The 27,367-nt window shown below is 38.6% G+C and overlaps 1 protein-coding gene across 1 annotated transcript; it reads left to right on the top strand.

Annotated features, from left to right (window-relative positions):
- Positions 1-7,120: 7,120 nt before the first annotated feature.
- On the top strand, positions 7,121-26,319 carry OOSP1 (oocyte secreted protein 1). The gene is made up of 5 exons (XM_054524327.1): positions 7,121-7,397; positions 11,749-11,930; positions 14,078-14,175; positions 16,603-16,731; positions 26,036-26,319. The coding sequence occupies exons 1-5, from the start codon at positions 7,322-7,324 to the stop codon at positions 26,040-26,042; spliced, it is 492 nt and encodes a 163-aa protein (XP_054380302.1). The 5' UTR covers positions 7,121-7,321; the 3' UTR covers positions 26,043-26,319.
- The last annotated feature ends 1,048 nt before the right edge of the window (positions 26,320-27,367 follow it).

Genomic DNA, 27,367 nt, shown 5'->3' with positions numbered 1-27,367 from the left:
AGCTGTTTCAGTTTTTGAAATTAACTAATTGGATTCTCCCTAAAATAACTAAATTTAAATGAATTGAAGGTGCTGAGAATGTTTTTACAGATAGGTCTAGTAATGGTAAAGCTTCTTATTCTGGCTCAAAAGATAAAGTTTTTCAGATGTCCTATACTTCAGCTCAAAAAGCAGAGCTTGTAGCTATAATTGAGGTATTGACTGCTTTTGATATGGCTATTAATGTGATTTCTGATTCTTCATATGTGGTTCATTCCACAGTTAATTGAAAATGCTCAGTTACGATTTCATACAGATAAACAACTAATGACAAAAACAAAAAAGGAGGAAAAATAGGGATTACAGGACAGCCCACACACAATTGAATCTAGCATTATTTGGTGAAAAGATCCAATAACCAAAGTTGGGAAATAGGTAAAACATAACTTGGGGTAAAGGTTATGCTTGTATTTCTCCAGGCCAAAATCAACAGCCAATTTCGATACCATCAAGACACCTAAAACCTTATCATGAGCCAGATGCCAAAGAAGAGATTCCAGGAGTTTCCCGAGGACCTCCCGATTGCAGCCATGTTGAGACTGATGCTGAGGAGGATGCCAGCCATCACGAGCAACACCTGTTGAACACAGCCATCCACCTGGGGACAGATCAAGAAGCTGTACAGATGACAGAAGAAAACCTGAGGAAAGCAGGACAACCAGTCAGAATGAATAATTTATAGGTAGCTATGATAGTGGTTATCACCACTGCTGTAAGTATTCCTTCAATAAGGGCTGGCAATAATGCCTGGATGCAATCACTCTATGACACAGTTACACATGCTTTCTGATCTCAGTATTTACCATAATAAATCTGCTCCTATAATTGAGGCATACCGCCCTCAAAAATCTACTTGTAAACAGGATTGGACCCAGTTAAAAAAATGAATGTAATCATTTAGGAAGATTGCTCTGCAGAACAGGCAGAGGTGCTGCACAATGATTCCTATGGAATCATTATTAATTGGTCCCCTAAGGGGATGTTTAGCTTGAATTGCACCTCTCAGTCTGCATGCCAGTGTCACACTATGTTCAGATGATCTGAACAAAACGGTCAGATGATAGCTATAATAAAAAGTATGGCAAAAGTTCCTATTATCTGGAACCATGGCGATATAGTGGCACCTCAACCTCAAATGATATGGACCGCTCTAGGAGCTAAACATAAGGATTTGTGGAAATTATTAAAGGCTTTTAATAAGATCAAAATTTGGGAAAGAATAAAAAAGCATCTAGAAGGACACTCTACAAACTTGTTTTTGGGTATAACAAAATTAAAAAAACAAATATTTAAAGCATCCCCGGCACACCTGACCTTAATGCCAGGAACTGGAATGCTTAAAGGAGCTGCAGACAAATTAGGAGCTAGTAACCCATTAAAATGGATAAAAACACTTAAAAGCTCTGTGATTACAATGATAATGGTGCTTTTAACCTATGTTGTTTGTCTTTGTATAGTCTGCAGATGCAGATCCCGACTCCTGCGAGAAGTAGCTCACCGTGACATAGCTGCCCTTGCTTTTATCTCTTTGCAAATCAAAGAAGGGAGACATGTTGGGAGCAAGCCCCTCAAAATCTGGCCATAAACTGGCCCCAAAGCTGGCCATAGATAAAATCTCTGCAGCACTGTAACATGTCCACAATGGCCCTAACACCCAAGCTGGAAGGTTGTGGGTTTACGGGAATGAGGGCAAGGAACACCTGGCCTGCCCAGGGCAGAAAACTGCTTAAAGGCATTTTTAAGCCACAAACAAAAGCATGAGCGATCTGTGTCTTAAGGGCGTGTTCCTGCTGCAATTAATTCAGCCCATCCCTTCATTTCCTGTAAGGGAACTTTTAGTTAATTTAATATCTATAGAAACAATGCTAATGGCTGGTTTGCTGTTAATAAATATGTGGGTAAATCTCTGTTCAGGGCTCTCAACTCTAAAGGCTGTGAGACCCCTGATTTTCCACTTCACACCTCTATATTTCTGTGTGTGTGTCTTTAATTCCTCTAGCACCACTGGGTTAGGGTCTCCCTGACTGAGCTGGTCTCGGCACCTGGCCATTTCATTTAAAAGTAAATTATTTTCTCAAGTGGAAGACAGCCTATGGAATAATTAGTCCCAACTTCCTGAAAATGACTAAGTAGCTCATCTGATACACAATCCTTAAGCAGTGATGGAAATTGGTGTCAAGATACGATTTGGTCAGAGTTGTATCTTAAAAAAATATGCAATGATGTTTTGGAGGGAAAAAGAGGCAATTGGATCAGGGAGGCCAGTTAAGAATGTGTGGTTGAGATACCAGCAATGGTAAGAGAGTGTCATGTGGAAGAGCAGATAGTCCAAGGATGACTTCATAGGAAATTCTAGTAGCTGACAAGTAGGACAAAGTAGGAGGAGAAGAGGAAATACTAATTCTGAGAAACCTCAGAGAAAATAAGAGAAACTTGAGTGGAACACTCTCTTTCACTCAACGGTATTAGCTGGACCAAAGGGGAAAAAAAGCATGGGACTAAGAAGAATTATTGAGTTCCAAACCTTTAAGATGGAGCCATCAGGTTCTAGCAACTACAAGACCCATGACTCATGGTCACTGAGAAACTACCCCTTCAAGGCACCATAAATCAAGGTCCATTCTTATACCCTGCCCAGAGCACATCCAAGTCAAGGAAACAAGTAGAAATAGCAGTCCTAATACCTCCAGGGTCTTCATTATGCTGGATCATGGACTAAAACCTCCTAAGCAACAGCAGTTGGAAGGTGCTAGGAAGCCTGAAGTGTTTTTAGAGCCAGTGCCACACTCAGATGTATTCAATTAAGCTAATTTTCAGAGACAAGAGAGAAAATCTTTCACATATTGTCAACTCCACCCCCTAGCCTTTTCTTGATCACTTTGGTACAGGAAACCATAGTGTTATAATAAGGGGACACAACAAAGCATTATGTAGTGCCCATAGAACTGTTATTTAAGCACTTTTGAAATGCTTAAATAGATGTCATTTGTTGGCCAATTTTTAATACTATATAAGCTCATTTAGAGATGCAACAAAACTTTGACCTGATGATGTACTTTTACTTCACTACCCACTGCTAGAGCCATTTTTCACAGTGTCTGAATTATATTGTATCTATCTCTATAATAATAATATATATTAATCTTACATAAACACCCCCCATGTAAGATTAAGAACTTACTTAGAGGCCGGGCATGGTGGCTCATGCTTGTAATCCCAGCACTTTGGGAAGCTGAGGTGGGCGGATCATGAGGTCAGGAGTTCGAGACCATCCTGTCTAACACAGTGAAACCCCATCTCTACTAAAAATACAAAAAATTAGCCAAGCATGGTGGCAGGCACCTGTAGTCTCAGCTGCTTGGGAGGCTGAGGCAGGAGAATGGCATGAACCCAGAAGGCAGAACTGGCAGTGAGCAGAGATCTATATACATACAAATGCTTATAGCAGCTTTATTCATAAGAGCCAAAAAGTGGAAACGGTCTAAATAACCATAAACTTACAAGAGATTAAACAACTTGTGGTACAGCCACACACTGAAATACTCTATGATAATGAAGAACAACCTATAGTTACCCCTGACAACTTGGATGAATCTCAAAAGCATTATGAAACCAAAAGAAGCCAGATACAGAAGTCTACACATTATATGATCTAACTTCAATTACATTTTGGAAAAGATAAAATTATAGACACAGAAAACATGCAGTTGCTTGGGTCTGAGGATGAGAGAACAGATGACTACAAAGAGGCATGTGGGTACATTTTGGGATGAAGGAAATGTTCTATATCTTGGTTGTTATGGAGGTTAGGTGACTGTATACATTTATCAAGATTCATGGAACTGTGTACTTAAAAAGAGTGAATTTTATTGTTTGTAAATGATGCCTCACTTTAAAAAAAGTAAAAAGAATAAAAATTTACACTGGAAAAGGAAGTTGGGTGTTAGACTTTGGTATGTTATTGAAAAATGAAGTGATATAATAACTGAAAACAATGCATGAATCTTTACTGTAGTCAGAATAAAACAAATAACAGTAAATAGCTATAAAAAGACTGGTGGGGGAGGAAATGGGGACAAGTAGGTCAAAGGCTACAAACTTGCCATTATGTAAGATGAATGTCTAGAGGTCCAATGTACAGAGTGAGGAGTATAATTAATAACATTGTATATGTACTACAAATTTTCTAAGAGATAAGATTTTAGGTGCCCTCCCGACAGACGAGGTAACTATGGAAGACAATGGTTATGTCAATTTGCTTGTAGTAATCATTTTGCTATGTATATTTATATCAAAACATCAGGTTATATACCTTAAATATACACAATAATAAAAAGAAGACATATTGAGAACAATGGGAAAACCTTAAATTTGGTTTTTAGATAATCACCACCCCTCAATAAATCTGGAGGTTTCTAGCATTTCAAAGTTGGAAAAGAGGGGTAGGTCCTATCTTAACTTTCAGCTATTTCCTATGCTACCTCTTTTTTAACAATTTTGCTCCAAAAATTGAAATATTTTTTCATTAAAATATACATTATTAATGGACTTAGTGTTTGTAAGTATTTAAAATGTAGTTTAAAACATTAAAAAAAGTTTATTTTAAAAAGAAGACTTTTTTTCAGGACGTGAAAGCAATCATTAAAAAAGGGTGAAAGCCTGAAGACAGAGGCTTGTCAGGTTCACAACTAAGCCAAATGTCACGTTGAGGTCCGAAGGGAGTGGGTGGATGAGGAGAACACTCAGGAGGGCCGTAGTTAGGTGAAAGATGATTTTATTTAGCAGCAGCTCTCATCAAGAGCTTTCTCACACTGTCTGCCCTGTCTCGGCTGCTTAGTCCAGAGGCTTCCACACAAAGGCGCACGACTGGCTCTCCCTTGCCTTCAGGGTCAGCAGCTTAACTCTTTCTCTGTCTGGGCACGAGCAAGCTGAGCTGTGTCCTGGCTCCCCTCTGTCCATCTGCAAAGAAGGATAGCTTTGGTTCTCTCTCTTTCTCTGGGTGCCAGCACAAGCAAATGTACGGTTAGCAGGGCAAATATACCTTTTACAGACAATAGTGGCTTAGAGTCAAGTGGTGGTCTTCCCATGTTATGGCTACATGGCTGTGATAACAAGGGAGTTATACACCTGTGCCCTAAACTCGCTGAATCACGAAGGGTGTTAATAGCCTACCTTGGCCTATCCTTGACTAAAGCACAGTCATGTTCCTTACAAGGCTCATGGGTAGAAACAAAAAGGATAATAGAATTTTGGGCAACCACCTCTTCAATGCTTCCATCCTCACCTTGAAGGTATTGCTCTTCCAGTGATTTAACCAGGTAATTTTAAGATTCAAACCACCTATTCTTTACTAGTTTATTGGCAATTTGATAACAATAGTAGTTTTGCAGATTGTCAGATACAGGAGGCTAAGACTGGGTGGCTGAAAGTCGGAGACATTGCCTTGTGCATCCTTAGGTACCTGTGGACAAGGTTTTGACATTCATTTGGACTGAACCTTAGCACTGTCTGCCTAGATAGCAATATATTTGAAATGATGTTTTAATGTGCTTTTAATCTCAATACACGTTAAATTTAAAAAGCATAATTATTAAAATTAAAATATATTTGTGTCTTTAACACAAGTGAGATGTAAACATTTCAAAAACTTGAAAAGAGGCCAGGCACAGTGGCTCACACCAGTAATCCCAGCACTTTGGGAGGCCGAGGCAGGCAGATCACTTGAGGTCAGGAGCTCGAGACCAGCCTGGCCAACTTGGCGAAACTGCATCTCTACTAAAAACCCAAAAATTAGCTGGCCGTAGTGGCGGGCACCTGTAATCCTAGCTGCTTGGGAGTCTAAGCAGGAGAATCGCTAGAATCCAAGAGGTAGAGAGTGCAGGGAGCTGAGATCGTGCCATTGCACTCTAGCCTGGGTGACAAGAGCTAAACCCCATCTCAAAAAAGCCAAAACCAACACAAACAAACAAAAATTTTTAAAAGGAACAAATGCTAACTAATTAATTCTATTTTTTTCTTCTTTCTCCTTCCATCTTTTATTGGGCACCCATTTTGTGAAACTTAGGACACACAAAAATACAGGGGAATGGTCTCAACCTTTGAAGAGCTCATCATTTAATGGCATTTTAGAACTTTTAGAACAGACTAAATTTAATGATAAAATTCAGATAATATCAAGGATAGTTAAATGCATTTATATAGTCTTTTCTATTTGCTTTTGGTAAGCTTCTGCTTTCCACATTCTGTTAATGTAGGACACAGTTGCTAAACTCTAATAACTGGTTATTAGCGAAAAAAAATCAGAATATATTTGAACCAAACATTCATTTAGGCTTGTTTTGGTAATGAGATTTTGAATTTCTCATTTTTAAGTTGGCATCTTCTGTTTTGAAGAAAGGAATCTAAATGTGAGTAACTATTTACAGGCATTGCTACTCACAACGTAGTCTCCAGAGCAACATCCCTGCAATCTTAAAATGCAGAATCTTAGCCTTCACCCCAGACATTCCGAATTAGAATCTGCATTGTAAAGAGAGCCTCAGGTGATATGTGTGCTCCTTAAAGCTTGAGAAGCAAATGTCACTGCTAATGGGCATCAACACAGCATGCACTCTGAAGGCAAAACCCTGTAGACCAGGGATTCTCAAAGTGTAGTCCCTGGGTGGTCAGTATGAGCATCGCCTGGGAACTTGTGAGAAACATCAATTCTCAGGTACCAGCCCAGTCTTAGTGAATCAGAAAACTAAATGACACTCAGCTGTGCTTCAGTAAGCTCTCCCGGTGATTCTGATATCTATTAAGTTTGAGTACCACTGTTTAGTTGGTGAAAACAGGTGAAAGTAGATGAAATCTTTCAATTCCCATGTTCTCAGGGCTTTGCCTTCTGAGATGCACAGAACAATTAAATTATCATCCAGTTATTTCTTTCGTGTTCAGATGTGGAGACAGATGTTATAGGATGATAGGAAGTTTTAATAAAGTAAACCTTAGTTCATAAAAATAACTATATCTGATGCTTTGGACTCTAAAACAAGTGAAGTCTTCTATTGTACTTCTAATGCACATTTTGCTTTATCTTTGCTCTTGTTTTTTGACATTTGAGTAAAAAAGTGTAACATCTTAGAAAATGAAACAAAATTATATTTATGGCACGTGTGTGCTGTCCAAAGTTGTAGTTAATTACCCACACCTGTGTGTGGCTTCAGGCATTTTGTCATATAAGGCTATCTATTCTCTCCAACTTCCTGTTTCCTGAGTGAGGTTTGGTTTTCAATCTGGGCAAATGAAGACCATTCTGGGGTTCAAAGGTCTCTTTTATCTGCATTCCTTGATATGGACCTGTGCTGGGGACTGGTCAGGTATAACTTATGACTTGGGGAATAGAAGTTTCTTAAAGAGGGCTGAAAGATGTGGCTTTGGATTCTTTACAGTTGTGGTCTGGTTGAATCTTAATAATAGCCAAGGACACATGGAGGGGTAGTGCCTCTTTTCAATGTGCAATCTTGAGATACCATGTTTTTCTCTTGCATACCGGCACTGAGACTAGGGAATGTGCCCTAACCTGAGACTGTCTTTCTCCAACTCGCCTTTCCTTTTCATCTTATTCTGACCATATCAATTCTTGGGGCTCAAGTACTTGAAGTGGGTTTAATATAAAGAGTGTGGAGTGGCCTGGAAAGCAGAGGAGTGGGTGGTGGTAGGAACTCGGGACTACCACATACAGGAAGAAAGCCTTATAAGGCTTAGCCTTTCTTTACCTTATACTTCATAGATCCTTTTCATTTCAGAGGGAGCAGTCAGCGCCCCCTAAGTGAGGTGAGCAGTGATCCAGGTTTTCCCAGTACTTTTCCTGCATCAGCCCCAAAAACCTCCTGTTCGGAGCAAACCAGAATGATTGGTAGCCCTGAGTATAAACTTGGGCTGTCAGTTTCTCTCTTCCTCTTTTTCTGCTTCTCTCTTTCTTTTCCTTTCTTTCTCTCCTCCCTTCTTTCTCTCTTCCTTTCTTTCTCTTTCTCCCTAGTTCCCTCCTCCCTCCCTCTTTCTTTTCTTTCTCTTCCTTCCTCCTTTCCTTCTTTTCTTCCTTTCTTTTTTTTGAGACAAGAGTCTCACCAAGGCTGGAGTGCAGTGGTATGATCTGGGCTCACCACAGCCTCCGCCCCCCGGTTTCATGCGATTCTTGTGCCTCAGCCTCCCAAGTAGCTGACACTGCAGATGTGCACCACCACATCCAGCTAACTTTTGTATTTTTAGTAGAGACGGGGTTTTACCATATTGGCCAGGCTGGTCTCAAACTCCTGGCCTCAAGTGATCTGCCCACCTCGGTCTCCCAAAGTGCTGGTATAACAGGCATGAGCCACTGTGCTGAATGCTTATTATTGTTTTCTTTTCTTTCTCTCCTTCTCTCTTTTTCTTTTTTTCTTCCCTTTCTCTTCCTCTTCCCTTTCTCTTCCTCTTCCCTTTCTCTTCCTCTTCTTTCTATTCCTCTTCCCTTTCTCTTCCTCTTCTTTCTCTTCCTCTTCTCTTCCTGTTCCCTCTTCCTCCTCCCTTGCTCTTCCCTTCTTCTTTCTCTTCTTTCTCTTTTTTCTTTTTCTCTTCTTTCCCCTTCTCTTTCTCATCTTTCTCTTTCTTTTCTTTTTCCCTTTCTCTTCTCTTTCTCTTCTTTATTTTTCTTCTTTCTCTTTCTTTTGTTTTCTTTCTTTCTTTGTCACCCAGGCTGGAGTGCAGTGGTGCCATCATAGCTCACTGCAGCTGTGAACTGCTAATTAAAAAAAGTTTTTTTGTAGAGACTTGCTATGTTGCCCAGGCTAGCCTCCAACTCTTAGCCTCAAGGAATCCCCCCACCTTGGCTTCCCAAAGCTTTAGGATTAAAGACGTGAGCCACTGATTCCTGCCTGGGCTGTCAATTTCTAAGGTTAAGATTTCAGAATTGCAGTGAAAGGTTGTGTATACTTGTCAAGCTACCTGTTCAACAAGACAACCTGGACCTGACATGGGTACATGTTAGAATCTTAGTGTATTTGTTATGCTTTCTTTTATTAGGAACTATTTAAAATAGATAACTAAGTTTAAAAAAGCAGGTAACTATAAGGAATCATATCAATATCCACTGACCTGCTCTTCAGCTTTATTAAATCCATAATTTGCTACATTTGCTTACATTTTATTTTTTAATAGAAGTAAAAGTTCAGGTAGAGTTGAAGTCCCTGTGGTCATTCCTGATCCTATTCTCTTCCCTCTTTGCCCATATGTGAGTTTGGTAATTATTCATTGTCCTTGTGTTTTACAATTTTACGTCAAATTTGTGGATCTGTAAATATGTTTTGCAGGCGTTTATCTTCTATTTCTATTTAATTCTACAGCTTTTTTGTTGTCCATCACTTGGAGATTTACATTTGTAGCTTTGGTTTATTTTAATTACTATTTAGCATTCCAATGAATAAATGCATTGTAAATTGTTTCTGTTCTTATGTTGATAGAATTTTTCCAGTGTTGGGCTGTTACAAATAATGTTTGTATTTGAGTGGTTTATTTTTTTGTGTGCATATCTAGGAATGGAACTGTGAGGCCACAGGTGCAGATCTGAAAAGTAACTCTCTTGCTCAATTGTTCTTTAATTCTAATTGGTTCTCACAGATGTCTGTCTTTTTGCTAATCTGGATATGAATAACTGGGGCTTTTACATTTAAGGAAAGTCTTATTTTTAGGTAATTGTAGATTCACATGCAGTGTAAGAAATAATACAGAGATCAAGTATACTATTTATTCAGCTTCACAAATGGTAACATCTTGCAGAAATATAATACAGTATTACATTGGGATATTAATATTGATGCAGCCAAAGGACAGACATTTCTATTGTAATCAGGATGCCACTTTTAGAGCCATTTCTACTTTCCTCCTGAACCACTCATGCCAAACCTTCTGTCTCCGCTTTCCTTAATTTTTGTCAAGCACAGATCTGTTCTCCGTTTCTACAATTTTGTCATTTCAAGGGTGGTATATAAATGGGCTCAGAGTTTGTAACCTTTTGGAATTGGCGCTTTTTTTCCCTCAGCGTAATTCCTTGAAGATTCATCCGAGATGTTGTGTGTATCAATACTTGATTCTTTTTATTGCTGAGTGGAATTCCATGGCATGATTGTACCATGGTTTGTTTAACCATTCACCCACCAAAAGACATCTGGGCTGTCTTTAGTTTTTGACTATTACAAATAAAGCTATGTTAACATTTATGTACTTTTTTTTTTTTTTTTTTTTTTGAGACAGCGTCTAGCTTTGTCGCCCAGGCTGGAGTGCAGTGGCACCATCTCGGCTCACTGCAACCTCTGCCTCCCAGGTTCACATGATTCTCCTGCCTCAGCCTCCTGAGTAGCTGGGATTACAGGCTCGTGCCACCATGCCTGGCTAATTTTTGTATTTTTTGTAGAGACGGGGTTTCACCATGTTGGTCAGACTGGTCTTGAACTCCTGACCTCGTGATCCACCCACCTCGCCTTCCTAAAGTGCTGGGATTACAGGAGTGAGCCACCTTGCCCAGCCCATTTATGTACATTTTATGTGAACATACATTTTTATTTCCCTGGGATAAATGCCGAAGAGTTTAATTGTTGAGTCATATGGTTGTTGTATATTTAGTCTTTAAAGAAATTGACAAACTGTTTTCCAGTGTGGTTGATACATTTCACATTGTCCCAGCAATGTATGAGTGACCCAGTTTCTCGGCATCCTCACCAGCATTTGGTGTTTTCACTATTATTCATCTTAGCCATTGTGATAGGTGTGTAGTGATATTGTGATTTGAATTTGGATTTCCATAATGGCTGATGATATTAAACATCTTTTCATATAGTTATTTGCAATATGTATAGCCCCTTCTGTGAAAGGATTGCAGATTTATATTGCTTCGGTTTCTCTGCTGAGTTTTCAGTATCTCTTGAGAACTCAGGCTCCTTCTAGTATCTTAAGAGCAACTGATAAAATTTTCCTTTAGTGAAGTCTAGAAGAATAGCCAAACTTACTCTTTAAAAAACAAAAACAAAAAAACTCATGCCTACCCAGTCTCATAATTTCTAGTTTGTTCTAATTCTCTTTCCCTGGGACCTAATTCAAGTAGCAGATTATATCAGAAAATTATTTCCATTTCCAGAGTAAAAAAACTTAATGTCCAGATATTTCAAGATAGAAGGGAAAGGATAGCACTGTTTTCACTCGGTTTCTATAAAAGCCTGGTTGCTAGCTTGAATTTTCTGGACAAGTCTTTATATATCATGAAACTATGGGTATAAAAATGGAAACTTGCTTGCTTCCATAGAAATGGAAGGGCTTGCTTCAAAGAGCTTCAGTTGAACAAGAGAGACAGAAAATGCTCTATACTTAGTATAAACATTATAATACAGATATAGTCTTGTGATTCTAGCTCTACAATGAGTGACTTTGGAGGGTTAGATGAAATCTTATTTTGTATTGATTTTTTCCCCCTATATATAGATTCACTAAAGAATGTATTTGAAGGATGAGTATATGTGTGGATATATTTAGGGGATGAAGTAATAATTCAGAGACCATGTTTTGCAAACTTGTTCACCTCTTAAGACATTTTGTTTTAGTAAGGGATGATCTCTTCATTTGTATTAACAGGGTATGCTAAATTTTTTGAGCTGATCTATGTAATTGCATACTAACAGAAAGTTTCTCTTTTCTGCTTTTCAGCTATTCAAGTACACTGCACTCAGTTTTGGTTCTTTGCCAGGATTAAACCCACGATATTTTACAATTTGTATGTGAACCCTGATGAAGTGTTTCTAGGAGATGGCTGCTGTGTAACCCATGTTTTGCCAAATGTCTACTATGAGTTTTTCTATCATCCTCATGATTGTGGTATTGTAACTCAAGTAAGAGAAATGGCTATCTTACTTAAAATCCAAGTGTCCCAGTGTGTGATGTTCCCCTTCCTGTGTCCATGTGTTCTCATTGCTTAATTCCCACCTATGAGTGAGAACATGCGGTGTTTGGTTTTTTGTCCTTGCAATAGTTTGCTAAGAATGATGGTTTCTAGCTTCATGGGGCCTGTTGTGGGGTGGGGGGAGTGGGGAGGGACAGCATTAGGAGATATACCTAATGTTAAATGACGAGTTAATGGGTGCAGCACACCAACGTCGCACATGTATACATATGTAACAAACCTGCACATTGTGCACATGTACCCTAAAACTTAAAGTACAAAAACAACAACAACAACAACAAAAAACCCAAGTGTCTTATGGTTCCTTCAACATACCTACAAACTAGAAGTCATTAAGTGTCTATTTGTAATATGGCTAGACTCTTTAATGATCACATTTAGGACAGAAGCAGTTAAGAAAGGAGATGCTAAATGCTTTTTTCTTGTTAGGTGGTAATTGCAAACACTAATTATTCATTTAGTGATGGAGCAGGCTGGAGAGTTGAACGTTTTGAAGGAAGAAAGTATTTTCCATGTATCACAAGGTTTTTCAACAGTTTCTCTAACTAATTATTTATTATAATTCATGAAGTTTGGTCAATTGCAACCAGAAGGAGGGAGTAACACTAATCAAGCATCAGAAGCCTTTTCAAAGTAAATATTCAGTAATCTCCCAGCCCCAGCCCCTACTCACCAGATATTTTGGGTATACTAAGTCATTGAGCATATCACTGATAAAAGTATAACTGGAATTTTGACTTAATTTAAAAAGTTTTTAAAGTTAGTAAAATCTTGCTATATTACTTATTTTTTTCATTATCCCAAATAAAATGCTAAGAGAAGTAATAGAACTTGATCAGGTTTAGATAAATTCCACAGACTGGGTGACACAGAAAGCAAAAGCAAAATTTGAGGTAGAGTTGAGTGTGCAGAATATTTATTAAGAAGTGCTTTTGGGAGAAAGAAGATTGGGCAAAGGGCAAAGCTGAGCTGTGATGCAGGCTCAGAGACAGCTTTGGCTGACCCTGAACAGGGCTTCATATTCCTGCTGGGTAGGTGATCAGAAGTGGGCCACCCTGGGAGAGGGGTGTGGCCAGGGGTAAGACAGCCCTCAGCAGCTACATAATTCCTGGAGGCGGTGAGAGCCGAAGGCTGAAGGCTATCTGGTAACAGCATTCCTAGCAGCTGGGTCAACAAACCCTTAGGGGATCTGGGAAGCACATTACAGGTCTAATACACCACAGCAGGTATTAGGGGGGTACTATCAACCTTGATATAAACTGGAGGGGGCAGGGAATATTCAAATGTTAACTGAATAATCTGGGTGGTGGTAGTATGTTAATTTCATTTTATCTATGCTTATATTTTCAAATTATCCAAAGACAGCAGGCTATATCTGAGATGGGAACATTTAAAATTATGTAATGAATATGGGTATCTCTGAATCATCATATCCTCCTATGCTGTCAAAGACTGGGCCTTATATTGAGAACCATATGCTAAATGTTCTTAGAAAAATATTTTATTATTAATTGTCTTAACTCCATTCCACCCCACCCCCCTGAAAACTGCTATTCTTCCTGTTAGGTATTTACTATATGCTGATAACTTAATCACTATTACTCTTTACCACCATAATTATTGCTTTTTTTTTTTTTTAGAAATAAGAAAACAGACTTAATTGTTTAAACACAGTTTCCAAGGATTCATGATGAATAGAGGCAGCTCCAAGATTCCAAACATGATTCATATGATCTCAAAGCCCATGCTCGCTTTGAATAAGCAATGCATCACTACAACTGTGTGTCTCAAAAAGAGGTGTCAATTGCTTTCTTGAATGTGAATCACAAAGCTCCTTTCTCTTTTAACTAACAAGTATTGCTTGCCTTTTATGTACAAGCACTGTGCCAGATTTTAACCCATCTGTCAGTTTGGAAAATGGTCCTGTTTCCTGTGAACAGATACTGTTTATAGTTTAGTGAGAGTGTGACCATTTTTAGAAAGCTTGATGTATCTGTAAATTCCTATTTAAATGCCTGTAAGTTTCCTGAGATACTTGAGACAAACATGGGTTTAAAACCTCTCTTTGTCTTGTAGCCTCTCCAGGAAGTTCTTCTGCTTAAAACTAAAATCAAGCATATCTCAAGAGACTCTACTGTCCGATCTGAAATGCCTCTGTCATGTGTTGTCCACAAGTGAGTATGGAATGCCAGATCCCTGTCCTAGCCCCTGGCTTCATTTACTGTCCAGATGAAAATCCCAAACCTGAAAGGTTAAATGGTACAACCAGTGATGGGAGTGGGGGAGACACCAAACCCTAATGGGAACACAGATCTCTTGATCCTTGGTGTCTTAGTCCTCTGTTGCATTGCTATAAAGAAATGCCGGCTGGGCTCAGTGGCTCATGCCTGTAATCCCAGCACTTTGGGAGGCTGAGGCAGGAGGATCATGAGGTCAGAAGATCGAGACCATCCTGGCTAACAAGGTGAAACCCCATCTCTACTAAAAATACAAAAAAAAAAAAAAAAAAAAAAAATTAGCTGGGCGTGGTGGCGGGCGCCTGTAGTCCCAGCTACTCAGGAGCTTGAGGCAGCAGAATGGCATGAACCCAGGAGGCGGAGCTTGCAGTGAGCTGAAATCCTGCCATTGCACTCCAGCCTGGGTGACAGAGCGAGACTCCGTCTCGGAAAAAAAAAGAAAAGAAATGCCAGAGACTGGGTAATTTATAAGAAAAGAAGTTTAATTGGCTCATTGTTCTGCAAGCTGTACAGGAAGCATGGCTGGGGAGACCTCAGAGTTTTTACTCATGGCGGAAGGCAACGGAAGGCAACAGAAGGCAAAGCTGGAGCAGGCATATTCACATGGCTGGAGCAGGAGGAAGTGGTCGGGGGAGGTGCTACACACTTTTGAAAAACCACATTTCCCGAGAACTCTTATCATGAGACCAGCACCAAAGGGATGGTGCTAAACTAGGGGTCCATAACCCCTCAGCCATGGACATGTGGTGGTCCCTTGCCTGTCAGGAACCTGGCAGCACAGAAGGAGGTGAACGGCAAGCCAGCATTACCACCTGAGCTGTACCTCCTGTCAGATTAGTGGTGGCATTGGATTCTCATAGGAGCACGAACCCTATTGTGAACTGTGCACGCGAGGGATCTAGGTTGCACACTCCTTACGAGAATCTAATGCCTGATGATCTGAGGTGGAACAGTTGCATCCCCAAACCATCACCCCCTATCAGTGCAAAAATTGTCTTCCACAAAATTGGCCCCTGGTGCCAAAACGTTTGGGGACTGCTGTGCTAAACCATTCATGAAGGGTCCACCCCCATGACCCCATCATCTCCCACCAGGTTCCACCTCCAATATTGGGGATTACAATGAACATGAGATTTGAGTGGGGACAGAGATTCCAAACCATATCACTTGGCCTTGTATTCTTCAAAAGTTGTTACAACTGTCCCCTAGAACATAGGAATACTAGGAATATTATTGAAAAATGAAATGATGACTTATTTTTTGATATAAGTGTCAGGGTCCCTGAAAACCTGATAGGTTTTCACTAAGCAAATCAAGTTATTTAAGTTATTTAAACTTGAACCCATATGCAAGTTTCCTGAAGGCGATAGAGAAAGCATAATGAAATCTAAAAGATACTGAACTCATCGGGTTGTCAAGATCAGCATGTACTATGCAGGGCTGACAGTGTTGGGAGAGAGACATCTTAAAACAGGATTTGTGGGTTAAGATTGGGTCTTTTTTTTTTTAATTAATTGACATCTTGAGAAAGTCTAAGTGCTTATTTCATATTATATGCCTGTATCAAAATATCTCATCTACCATATCTATCTATCTACCTACCTACCTACTATGTACCCAAAAAAACTAAAAATAAAAATGTTTAGAAAATTAACAACCATTTTGATTAGGTCTTAGCAAAAGTGTGATATATTTGGCAGGACTTTGGACAACTTTTCAATTAGGTTTTTCTGGTTAAAATCCTGAACTGAAATTTTTTCCCTGAGTAATTACAGAAGAGCCATATTACATAGAGCTCTTCCCACAGATAATTATAATAGCAGCTAACATTTATTTATCACTTACCATATGCCTACACTGTGCTTGTATGAATGTATTTGTTCCTTCTGCTAACTCAATGAGGTAGATATTATTCTTTTTTATTTTTTTATTTTTAAGTGGTTGAGCCTCCTTATTTTGTTCAGGCTGATCTTGAACTTCTGGGTTCAAGGAAGTCTCTTTCCTCAGCCTCCCACGTAGCTGGGACTATAGGCACCCAGCTGTGGTGGTAGATACTATTATGCCAAATTCAGGATGAGAAAATTGAAACAGAGAAATTAGGTTACTCGGTCAACATCATTTGCTGGTAGATGGTGGAATCAAGAAGTGAACCCAGAAGTCTGTTTTTTAAGTCTTTGCTTCTCAGCACCACAAATACTGCCTGTGATGTTCTGGGGAGGGGTGTATTGGGGACTGGTGGCGGGAAGCAGAAATCAATACATCTACTAATAATAGGAATTTGGCCCCAAGTTCAGCCTTGCAAATGCTAGGATCTGAGTAGATCTTAACCACTATGTGATATTTTTCTATCTGCTCTTATTTTAGTCAGCTTCGTCTTTTAAATGCAGTTGAAATGAGAGATGGGGAAACTGACAATGTTAATGAATGGGAGATAGAGGTGAGGATACACATTGCGAATGAAGACATGGCAATAACTTCTGCAACACAATCTTGGTAAGAACCCTTCAAAACTGGCATCTTATGATTTTTGTCCAGGTATGTCCTAGATACCAGTCAATACAATTGTCAAGGAAATGGCACACATTTGTGTTAAGGTGCATTGTGCCTAAAATGTTTCCAGTTCAGGAATGCAAATTCATGATTTCCTATGTTTGTTGAAGATCTTATTGATCATGGTGGTCTTGATAATCTGTTACTAACTGGGAACACCATATAACTAAGAGCTATCCATTTTGGGTATTATGTGAAATACTATAATTAACTTAAAAAGAAAATACCTATCAATTTCAATATCAATAAAGTTCTGAATTGTAATAAATGAGTATTAACACTGAGCCTACAAAGTGGGTTAGATATGTTGATAATCCCTGGGAAAGTGAACTCAGAAGTGTCATAAGTCTGTGTTGCAACTTTTTCCAGAAAGTACCAAATGAATGTAAGGTAGTACAGTTTTTCATTCTTGAGCCCCATATGAAGGTATATTATGAAAAATCCACACATATTAATATCTGGCTATTAATAAAAGGATGGAGCTGTGTTTAATAGAGAATAAACAGGATACCTAGAACATTTGGGATGTACTTCATAGCTTAGAGGACAAAAGTATCCTTATTCACTTATACATACATTGCACTTGAATCATTAAACACTTAAGGATTACAGTCTCAAGGATAGAACATACACTTTCTTTCTTCTCCTCCCTTACCTCCCACTTACACCTTCTCCTTCATTTCCATACATATACATTGCTTTACTTATGAATAACAGGCTCTTAGAAGTAGGGAAGTAATGTTTACATTGGGACGTATATTTTACTGTCTTCCATTTCAGTAAGAATCTGACTGCTACACTCCCTTGTTCATCAAATGAGTACCTTTATTGCAAGAGAAGCAACCATTCTGTCCACTTTGATATTGAGAGGCAATTTGGAATCTCTGCCATGATTGCTTAGGACTGAGGATTTAATGTGCTGTTTTGTGAAAGTCTGAGAAGCAGGAAGGGGATTTAATGCTCTCAACTGTTATCCATCTGAAAAACCTAAATTGTGATTTTAAATAAAATGCAGGCTGCCTTCCACTATTCCCCTTTTAAAATAGGAACTGCCACTGCTTTTAACTTTACAAAGTTTTATTTATGAATAAAGTTTATGCTACTATATATCTGTTTCTAGTTATTGCAAGACTGACTTGTATGTAATTTTAAGCTTCAATGCTCATTAGAAATAGGTTTTTAAGGGTACAGTTACTAACTCTTCTCAGTTGCTGAATCATGCCCTTAGCTAAGGCTTAGTTGTGGTTGGTCCTGGTAACAGTGCCTAATCATTCATTTATTCCACAAAGAATCCCTCATGGAGTTCACACTTAGGTAGGAGGAGGCAGAGTATACACAAAAAACATACTCTATGGTATTTTAAGAAAGAGTAAATGCACCTTAGGGAACAGAGGCAGAGTAAGAAGATAGGGAATACTTGGGTGAGGGTTGTGGTCCTTAATATGGCATCAGGGAAGGCATCCCTAGAAGGTGATGATTGAGGAAAGAGCTGGAGGAAGTGAGGGAATAAGCCCTGCAGATCCTGGAGGGAAGGTCATTCGCACGTGTACCCTAAAACTTAAAGTATAATAATAATAAAATTAAAAAAAAAAGAATATGGGAACAGCTGATGTAAAGTCGCTGAGTGTTTGCAGAACAAGGGCAGCATGATTGGAGAGGGAAAGTCATACAGATGAGGTCTTAAAACAACAACTGAAACACCTAAAACAATGAGTGGAGTACCTCATCTCATGTCTGAAAGTTGATTGACACACTTGGCTTTTGTTTGAAATAAGATGGGAACCCCCTGGAAAGCTCCAAATGGAGGAGTGATGTGATCTGACTTGGATTTTTATGATCAGGATCACCCTGGCTGCTGGATGGAGAATGGATACCAAGAGGAAGCAGGGACTGAAGTAGGGAGAGGGATTAGGTAGTGATGACTACAAGGCCAATGGTCCTCAGCCAGGGGCAATTTTACCCTCTGGGGATTGTATCTGGAAGCAGCTTTGTTCATTATAGTGATGGTGTTAGTGTGCTACTGGCATCTGTATAGACCCAGGGATGCTGCTGAACATCTACAGTGCCTAAGACAGCCACTGATGACAAAGAGTTTTCTGGGGCCAGAGTCAATAGCACTGAGGATGAGAACCCTGGTTTAGATGTAGCATGGATTTCATAGGAAGAGTTCAGGTCAATTGATCTAAGGATTTGCAGACAGCTAGATATGAAGTATGTTAGAGGAATCTGGAGAGTTTAGGATTTATGAGCTACTACAAAGTGGGAGATGCTACTATCTTGGATAAAAATGTGGAAGATGTTGGTTCGGAAACCTTATTTTGAAAATGCCATGTTTAAGATGCTGCTTAGATATCCAAGAGGAGAGAGCAAGTGAGTAGTTGAATATAGAGGTCTAGAGTTCAGAGGGAGAAGGTCCAGACTGGATGTAGAACGTTAGGATTCATCAGTACATACTAATACTTAAAGCCAGTAAGATTGCATGAGTTCAAAGCAAAGAAGTGAGGAAAATGAAGATAATCAGTCCAAGGTTTGGGTCTTGGCATATCCAATGTTAAGAGGTTGCTGAGAGAAGGCAGAACCTTTGAATGAGCCAAAGAGAAGATCGTAAGGTCAATTGGAAGTAAAACCAGGGCAGAGTGGGGTCCTGGGAGCCATGCAGGTGGAGCTGTCAGCTGTATCTTCTGTTGCTGAAAAGTTAAGTGGGATGAGAACTAAGGGTTGTCCATTAGATCTAGCAATGTGGGGGGCATTGATGACTTTGATAAAAGACAGTTTTGGTGGAGAGGTGTGGGTGATAGTTGGTTGGATCAGCTTTAAGGAAGTATGAGAAGAAAGAAACCCAAAGGAATGAGTATAAATGGCTTTTTCTAGGAGTATGGCTGTAAAGAGAAAAATAGAAACGGGCTTATTGTAGGGGAAAGTGGAGACAGAAACTAGTGTATAAGGTAAGTACCTGCACATGGTAATAGTTTTTTTTTTACAGATTACCATGAATTTCTGAATAGTTTTTAAAGAGATCCAGATGTTTAAGAAATGATTAAGAAATTTTGGCTTCAGAGTTGTATCCTTAAATAAAAACTGCCTGCATTACTATCACATGATAGTAAAAAGTCCCAAACATTTATAATAGTCACTACAGCTATTTATGATAAATTATCAAATTGTAAAAAAATCCAAACTAGTGTATAGGTGGAGGGATAAGATGGATTGCTGAAATGCTGAATATAAAAAAAGGTGGGTAGAAGGTTGAGGCACATCAGTAAGTCAGGTGGGGTCACCTCGTATTGCTCAAATTACCTCCACAATAACAGATCCTAAAATTAAAACAAAAAACAAAAAACACGGCATGAAATTATACACATTTACCTTTCTGTCACTACCATAGACCTAAAAAAGAGACAGATCGCTGAGCACAATTTTCATGCTTACTTTACCTACTCTCTTGAACTTTAGAGCCCAGGTAATCAGGAAAGGCTAGGATTTTTAGAAAATTGGGCTGAGTACATGGTAAAGCATTAGAAGGTGTGCATATGCAGCGCCTGAGTTCATTGCGAGCTATAAAGTCACGCGAGGCAGTGGGCGGGCTTCATTTTGTGGTCTTCATCCTGAGAGGTCATTGCTTTGGATCTGGTATCATGAAGGCTCTCTTGGAGTTAGCTTTAGTTCATCTGCTTGTTGCTGTGATTTTTCTGGGTGTGGAGAACCAAGCAGTATAAATCATACATTTCAGACATTTGTTCAAAGAGATGGTTTTTGTTGACAGGCTCAACGTGCGTGTTGAACGAATGAACTGCATTTTTTTTTTTTTTTGAGATGGAGTCTCATTCTGTCGCCAGGCTAGAGTGCAGTGGCACATTTTTTTTTTTTTTAGCTGACAACCACTATTTGGACAAGTTTCCAAAATCATGCTTCCATCTTTATAATTTAAAAAGAAGTCAAACTTCCTAACTCATCAGAATGCAAAAATTAATCAGCCTGACTAGTTCCAGAGGATTGATTGGTCAGCCAAGTAATTTCTTACTTTAATTTGAATCAATATCTATGAGAAAAAATATTTTTAACATTCCATTGATTCATGTTATATTTGGTATAATATGAATCAATGGAATGGAATCAATGATATAACATGAATCAATATTTAAAATGGAGCACTAGATATCAAGACCTATTATAAAAGCATTTGGCTAAGGTGGTGTCTGTCATGTTGTAAAGTTATTTGTTATTTATTAGAAAGTTATTTATCAGAGGCAAAAAGTAGTATTTTGTTGGAAGGATGCTTGAATATCCTATTTCTTCAATATGGAGATTCCTTAAAGAGCTAAAAGTAAATCTGTTTGATCCACCAATCTTACTACTTGGTATCTACCCAAAGGAAAATAAGTCATTATATGAAGAAGACATGTATGCTTATAGCCACACGATTCACAATTGCAAAGATGTGGAACCAACCTAAGTGCCCACTGACAAATGAGTGGTAAAAAAAAAATGTGGTGCATATATATACCATGGAATACAACTTGGCCATTAAAAGGAAGGGCATAATGTCTTTTGCAGCAACTTGGATGGAGCTGGAGGCAATTATTCTAAGTGAAGTAACACATGAGTGGCAAACTAAAAACCCTGTGTTCTCACTTATAAGTGGGAGCCAAGCTATTAGTACACAAAGACATGCAGAGTGATATAATGGACTTTAGAGACTCAGAAGAGGGGGAAGTTGGGAGGGGTACTAGGAATAAAACATGACATGTTAGGTACAATGTACACTACTTGGTCATGGGTGCACTAAAAGCTCAGAATTCACCACGATCTAATTCATCTATCTAACAAAAAAATCACTTCTACCCCCAAAGCTATTGAAACCAAAAAAATCCTGTTTCTTGTCAAATTTTTACTAGTTTTAGCATCCACTGATTTTTGTTCCAAGTAATTATTAATGTGGTGGCTGCAAATATTGATTTCTGCCCAAACTTTGCCCCCATTCAATCGTTCCTTCTATTAGTTGGCATTCTTAGGTAAGTTAGAACTTGCCCCTTCCCATTTTCCATTATGTCTAATGAAGCTATATTAATACACATTTTCCTCTGGTTAGCATGTATGCTGTCTTTTTCTATTGGTTTACTTTTACATTTTTCTGTCTTCATGCTTTAAGCATGACCATTTCCTCCAGTGAGTTGGTTTTCCTTCTGCCTATGGCTAGAAAATGTCCTTCTTCTTAGGAACTACTTCAGCCCCTTGATTGTTATGGCTTAGAGCAGGAGTCCCAGATTGAGCTTCCCTACCTGCTGTTGTGAGTTTTAGTATTTACAAAGGACTTTCGCTAGAGGAATTGGGCCCAGAGCAAATTTCCCCTTGTTGGCTTCCTTGTTGCTCAGTTTCCTGCTACTCAGGCTCTGGTCTCCTGACTTTGCTGCCTTGCTTCTGTTTCTAAGATTTCTCTTAGATCTCATATATACGTATATATATATTTTTTCTCTCTAGGAAGATGATCCTGAACTGTTTCCTAAGACAGAAATGTACTGATGTGTTCTTGTTGGATCTTTCAGACTTTGACATATACTGTACTCTTGATTCACTTCATGTCAAAATTAAAGCACTGACAGTTGATGATTGGTATGTGCTTTCTAATGCGGTGTCTCTGGAAAGTGGGTGTTCTGTAACCAATGTATGGCAAGACTTTTTGTATGTTTCTGTAGCCTACAACTGACGGTGCCATCAAGTCTCAGATAAGAGCAATTGCTATTTCTCTTGGTTGGGTTGTTCGGGCAGCCCAGGAATCAGCTGCCTCAGAGAAGGTCCTTGTAAAGCAAGGCTAATCTGATTTTTATAAATATACTTTTTCAGAACATAGGAAATCAACATGTAATATAGATAATAGTTCCTTGCCTGTCAGTCAATGAATTAAACCTCTTAAGCATATTGAGCTCTAGGATAGGGATTGGCAAACTTGTTCTGTAAAAGTCTCTATAATATAGTCATGAGTTGCTTACTAATCAGGATATGTTCTGAGAAACGCACTGCTAGGCGATTTCATCATTGTGCAAACTTCATAGAGTGTACTTACACAAACCTAGATGGCATAGCCCATTTTACACCTAGGCTATATGGTATAGCCTGTTGCTTCTAGGATACAAACCTGAACAGCATGTTACTGTGCTGGATATTGCAGGCAACTGTATCACATTGGTATCTGTGTATCAAAACATATGTAAACATAGAAAAAGATAAACAGGGTACGCTCGTATAGAGAAGCTCCATTATAATCTCGTGGGAACACAGTCATATATGTGGTCTCTTCTTGACCAAAATATCATTGTGCAATGTGACTGTATGCATTTTAGGCTTTGTAGATCATAAAGTTTCTGTTGCAACTACTCAGCTCTGCCCTTGTTCCATGAAAGGAGACATGTGCAGTACATAAATAAGCATGGCCACATGTATTCTAATAAACTTTTTTTTTTTTTTTACCAAAATAAGTAGTGGGCTAGATTTGGCTTGTGGGCTGTAGTTTGCTGAACCCTGCTCCATGGGATGCTAAGTTAAATTGAACACAGAACTTGCTCTGAATATGTTGACAGTTCTACAGAGAGTATCGTTTTTATTTCTCTATTTACAGCAAAATCACTCATCTAGTAGTTTTAAATTCAATGTAATTATTGAAATTGTAGAAGTTCAGTCCATTTTCCACCAGAGAAAAGTGAAGGGACTATCTATCTATCTAATCATCTATCTGTCTATCTAATCATCTATCTACATATTCTTCTACAAAAATAATAGCATCTTTCATTGAGTTTGCTCTTTCCCTGAGTTTGTACTAAGCCTCTCAAGGGTTGGAGGGAGAAAACTGTAGTTTTGAGGATTCATGTATGATCCTTATATAGAATTATCTGAATATACATCTATACTTGTCAAATTCTGAAGCCCAATTTAGGTGTAGGCCATTTTTTCTTTAATCAGGCTCTCCTTTGGTTTTCTTCTTTTTTTTCAACATGTAAAAAAATTGTAAGAATTTATCTCAGAAATCAAGAATCCTTTTGTTACACAAAGAGAACATTTAGAGATGCTATACAAACATGAAACTGAGCCTATATCTAGTAGTGGTATCATGAGAACTTTTTATTATTATTTACCTATTTTTTCCTAATACTTTAGAATTTGCATACCTTCTGGGAAGAAAGCACAAAAAAACACATTATGGTTTACATTAGAATGAGATAAAATTCATCAACTGGCCAAAGGAAATCTAGGACCCAATATTATATAGAAAATAAAATATTTCAGTGAATTTGCTTATTAAAGCATTTCATCAACCATTAACTATCTTTTTAAATCCTTTCAGTCTAATTGTGGATATTATTTATATTGACTTCTTAAGGGCCAATATCTTTATGAATTTTTCATATCTTTATGATTTTTTTTGTCTAATACTACAATGCTATGAATCTGGCATTGTCTCATTTCATAGGAAACCATGACTTTTAGGAAGATAGAAATAGTAAGATATTCAGGGAAAATACAAAATTTAAACAAAGAATAAGCCCAATTATACAATAAATGATTTAATTGCTTTTAAAATAATGGTATTTGAATAATTATGTTGTATCATAGAAGCAATAGATTTAGATTAAATTAAAACTTACTAGGGGTTCCTACTTTCCTACACAGTGTGCCAAGTTTAATAGATCATCTATTTTTTTTTTTTTTATTTTGAGACAGGTCTTGCTCTGTTGCCTGGGCTGGAGCAGAGGCATGCTCATGGCTCACTGCAGCCTCAACATCTCAACAGTGCTCGGTGGGCTCAAGCAATCCTCCCACCTCTCAGTCTCTGAGTAGCTGGGACTACATGCTCACACTACCACAACTGACTAATCTTTGTATTTTTTGTAGAGGTAGATTTATGCCATGTTGCCCAGGTTGGTCTTGACTCCTGGGCTCCACTGATCCTCCTGTTTTGGCCTCCCAAAGTGCTGGGATTAGAGGCATGGGCCACTGTGCCTGGCCAGATCATCTATTTTTATTTATTTATTTTCATTTATTCCATTTATTGAAAAGAACAAAGTATGTGGAGCTGTGCTAGGTGCTGTGAGACAGTGCCACTCAAAGAATGACATGTGATTAATGGACTAGTACACCAATCTGTGACCAGTGGATACAGAAATGGAGGGTGAACTACTTTTGTAGCAATTGAATATCCAAGAATGCCATCATTAGGCTTGCAGTTTTCTTTCCTCCTTCCCTTTCTCTCCTCTCTTCCTTCCTTCTTTTTTTTTTTTTTTTAAGTAATTCATTTTCATTGTCAAAATTAGTTCAAGGTGGGTTATGGACCAAAATCATGATAGCAATAGCAGTTTCCTTGGCTGAGGACATTTGCCTCAGGGAGTCATGGCTAAATTAATCACGTAACTGGCAGGGTGGCCAGTCTCCCCTTGTTTCCCTCCTGTCTTCTTTCATCAGAGTCCTAAGATAGTCCTGAGATCTCAGGAGCCCTATTTTGTTGTATATCCTCTGCCCTGATTTGAAGAAAAGATGATTCTTACTATGGGCTTTAGCCTTTTGTTTTTCTGTAAGTAGATTCATTTGTTTACATTCCTCTTGTTCTATAACCCCATTTCTCTTTCTCTGACTCTTTTTTTTTCCATTGGTTACTGGGGTACAGGAGGTGCTTGGTTATGTGAGTAAGTTCTTCTGTGGTGATTTGTAAAATTTTGGTGCACCCATCACCTAAGCAGTATACACTATATTTATAGTCTTTTATCCGTTGCCCCTTTCCCACTCTTCCCTGAGTCCCCAGAGTCCATTGTATCTTTCTTATGCCTTTGCGTCCTCGTAGCTCAGCTCCCACATATAAGTGAGAACATACAATGCTTGGTTTGCCATTCCTAAGTTAGTTCACTTAGAATAATAGTTTCCAATGTCATCCAGGTCACTGTGAATAGTGTTAATTCATTCCTTCTTATGGCTGAGTAGTATTCCATTATATATATAACAGTTTCTTTATCCACTCGTTGATTGATGGGCATTTGGGTTTGTTCCGTGATTTTGTAATTGCGAATTCTGCGGCTACAAACATGCATGTGCAAGTATCTTTTTCATATAACAGATCATCTAATTTTAAAAACAAATATGCCTTTCTGTTCATTTTAACCTAAATTTGTTCCTTTTTAAAACTTTGAATGCTTCTTTGATTTCTGTAAAAATTTAACTGTAATGTAATTGATAAATCTACTTAAAATTTATTTTGTACCCTCAGGTTTTAAAAGTGAAGGTTACTTTTAGATCTCTGCTAATATTTATCTCAAGAACATTATCAAGGCGAGGACTCATGCATATTTCATGTGCTGTCGAGCGAGATGGATCTTCATCACACTCTGCAATTTCATTTATCCATCCAAGGTACTTGTGTTCAGAGAGAACATTAAATGTCACCCTGGAATGTCTGTTTAATGATGATACTGGTTTCTGTTTTAAAATGTGTCATCATACATGTTCTTTGGATCTTCAACCACCTATTTTCCAAGTAAAATTCTGAAAACGAGCTGAAGGGGCACTTTCTTTTTCTTTTTCTTTTTTTTTTTTTGAGACAGAGTCTCACTCTGTTGCCCAAGCTGGAGTGCAGTGGCACGATCTCAGCTCACTGCAAGCTCCGCCTCCCAGGTTCATGCTATTCTCCTGCCTCAGCCTCCCGAGTAGCTGGGACTACAGGTGCCCACCACCACGCCCGGCTAATATTTTGTATTTTTAGTAGAGATAGGGTTTCACCGTGTTAGCACGGTGAAACTTAAACAAATTGTTAGAAGCTTAAACAAATTTACAAGAAAAAAACAACCCCATAAAAAGGGGGCAAAGGGCATGCGCCCAGCACTTTGGGAGGCTGAAGCAGGTGAATCACCTGAGGTCAGGAGTTTGAGACCAGCCTGGCCAACATGGCAAAACCCCATCTCTACTAAAAATACAAAAATTAGCCAGGCGTGGTGGCATGTGCCTGTAGTCCCAGCTACTTGGGAGGCTGAGGCAGGAGAATCGCTTGAACCTGGGAGGCAGAAGTTGCAGTGAGCCGAGATAGCACCACTGCACTCCAGCCTGGGTGACAGAGCAAGACTTCGTCTCAAAAACAAACAAACAAACAAACAAACAAACAAAAAAAGAAGACATACATGCGGCCAACAATCATATGAAAAAAGTTCGACATCACTGATCGTTAGAGAAATGCAGATTAAAACCACAATGAGATACCATCTAACACTAGTCAGAATAGCTACTATTAAAGAGTCAAAAAATACAAATGCTGGTGAGGTTGTAGAGAGAAAGGAATGCTTATACACTGTTGGTGGGAGTGTAAATTAGTTCAGCCATTGTGGAAGATGGTGTGGAGATTCCTCAAAGACCTAAAGACAGAGAAACCATTTGATCCAGCAATCCCATTACTAAGTATATACCCAAAGGAATATAGAATAATATATATTCTATTATGAAGACATGCATGTGTATGCTCATTGCAGCACTATTCACAATAGCAAAGACATGGATTCAATCTAAATGTCCATCAATGATAGATTGGATAAAGAAAATGTGGTACATATAC

Source organism: Pongo abelii, chromosome 9 (assembly GCF_028885655.2).
Source record: "Pongo abelii isolate AG06213 chromosome 9, NHGRI_mPonAbe1-v2.0_pri, whole genome shotgun sequence".
Classification (NCBI taxonomy): domain Eukaryota; kingdom Metazoa; phylum Chordata; class Mammalia; order Primates; family Hominidae; genus Pongo; species Pongo abelii.
This window is presented reverse-complemented; position numbering and strand designations above follow the sequence as displayed.

What these genes read in the sequence shown, in the direction of transcription:
- OOSP1 (XM_054524327.1), top strand. Translation starts at nt 7,322, where the DNA reads ATGAAGACCATTCTGGGGTTCAAAGGTCTCTTTTATCTGCATTCCTTG. An exon ending in ATTGTGGTATTGTAACTCAA is followed by an intron (nt 11,931 to 14,077) that starts GTAAGAGAAATG and finishes TTTGTCTTGTAG; the next exon opens with CCTCTCCAGGAAGTTCTTCT. An exon ending in CTGTCATGTGTTGTCCACAA is followed by an intron (nt 14,176 to 16,602) that starts GTGAGTATGGAA and finishes CTCTTATTTTAG; the next exon opens with TCAGCTTCGTCTTTTAAATG.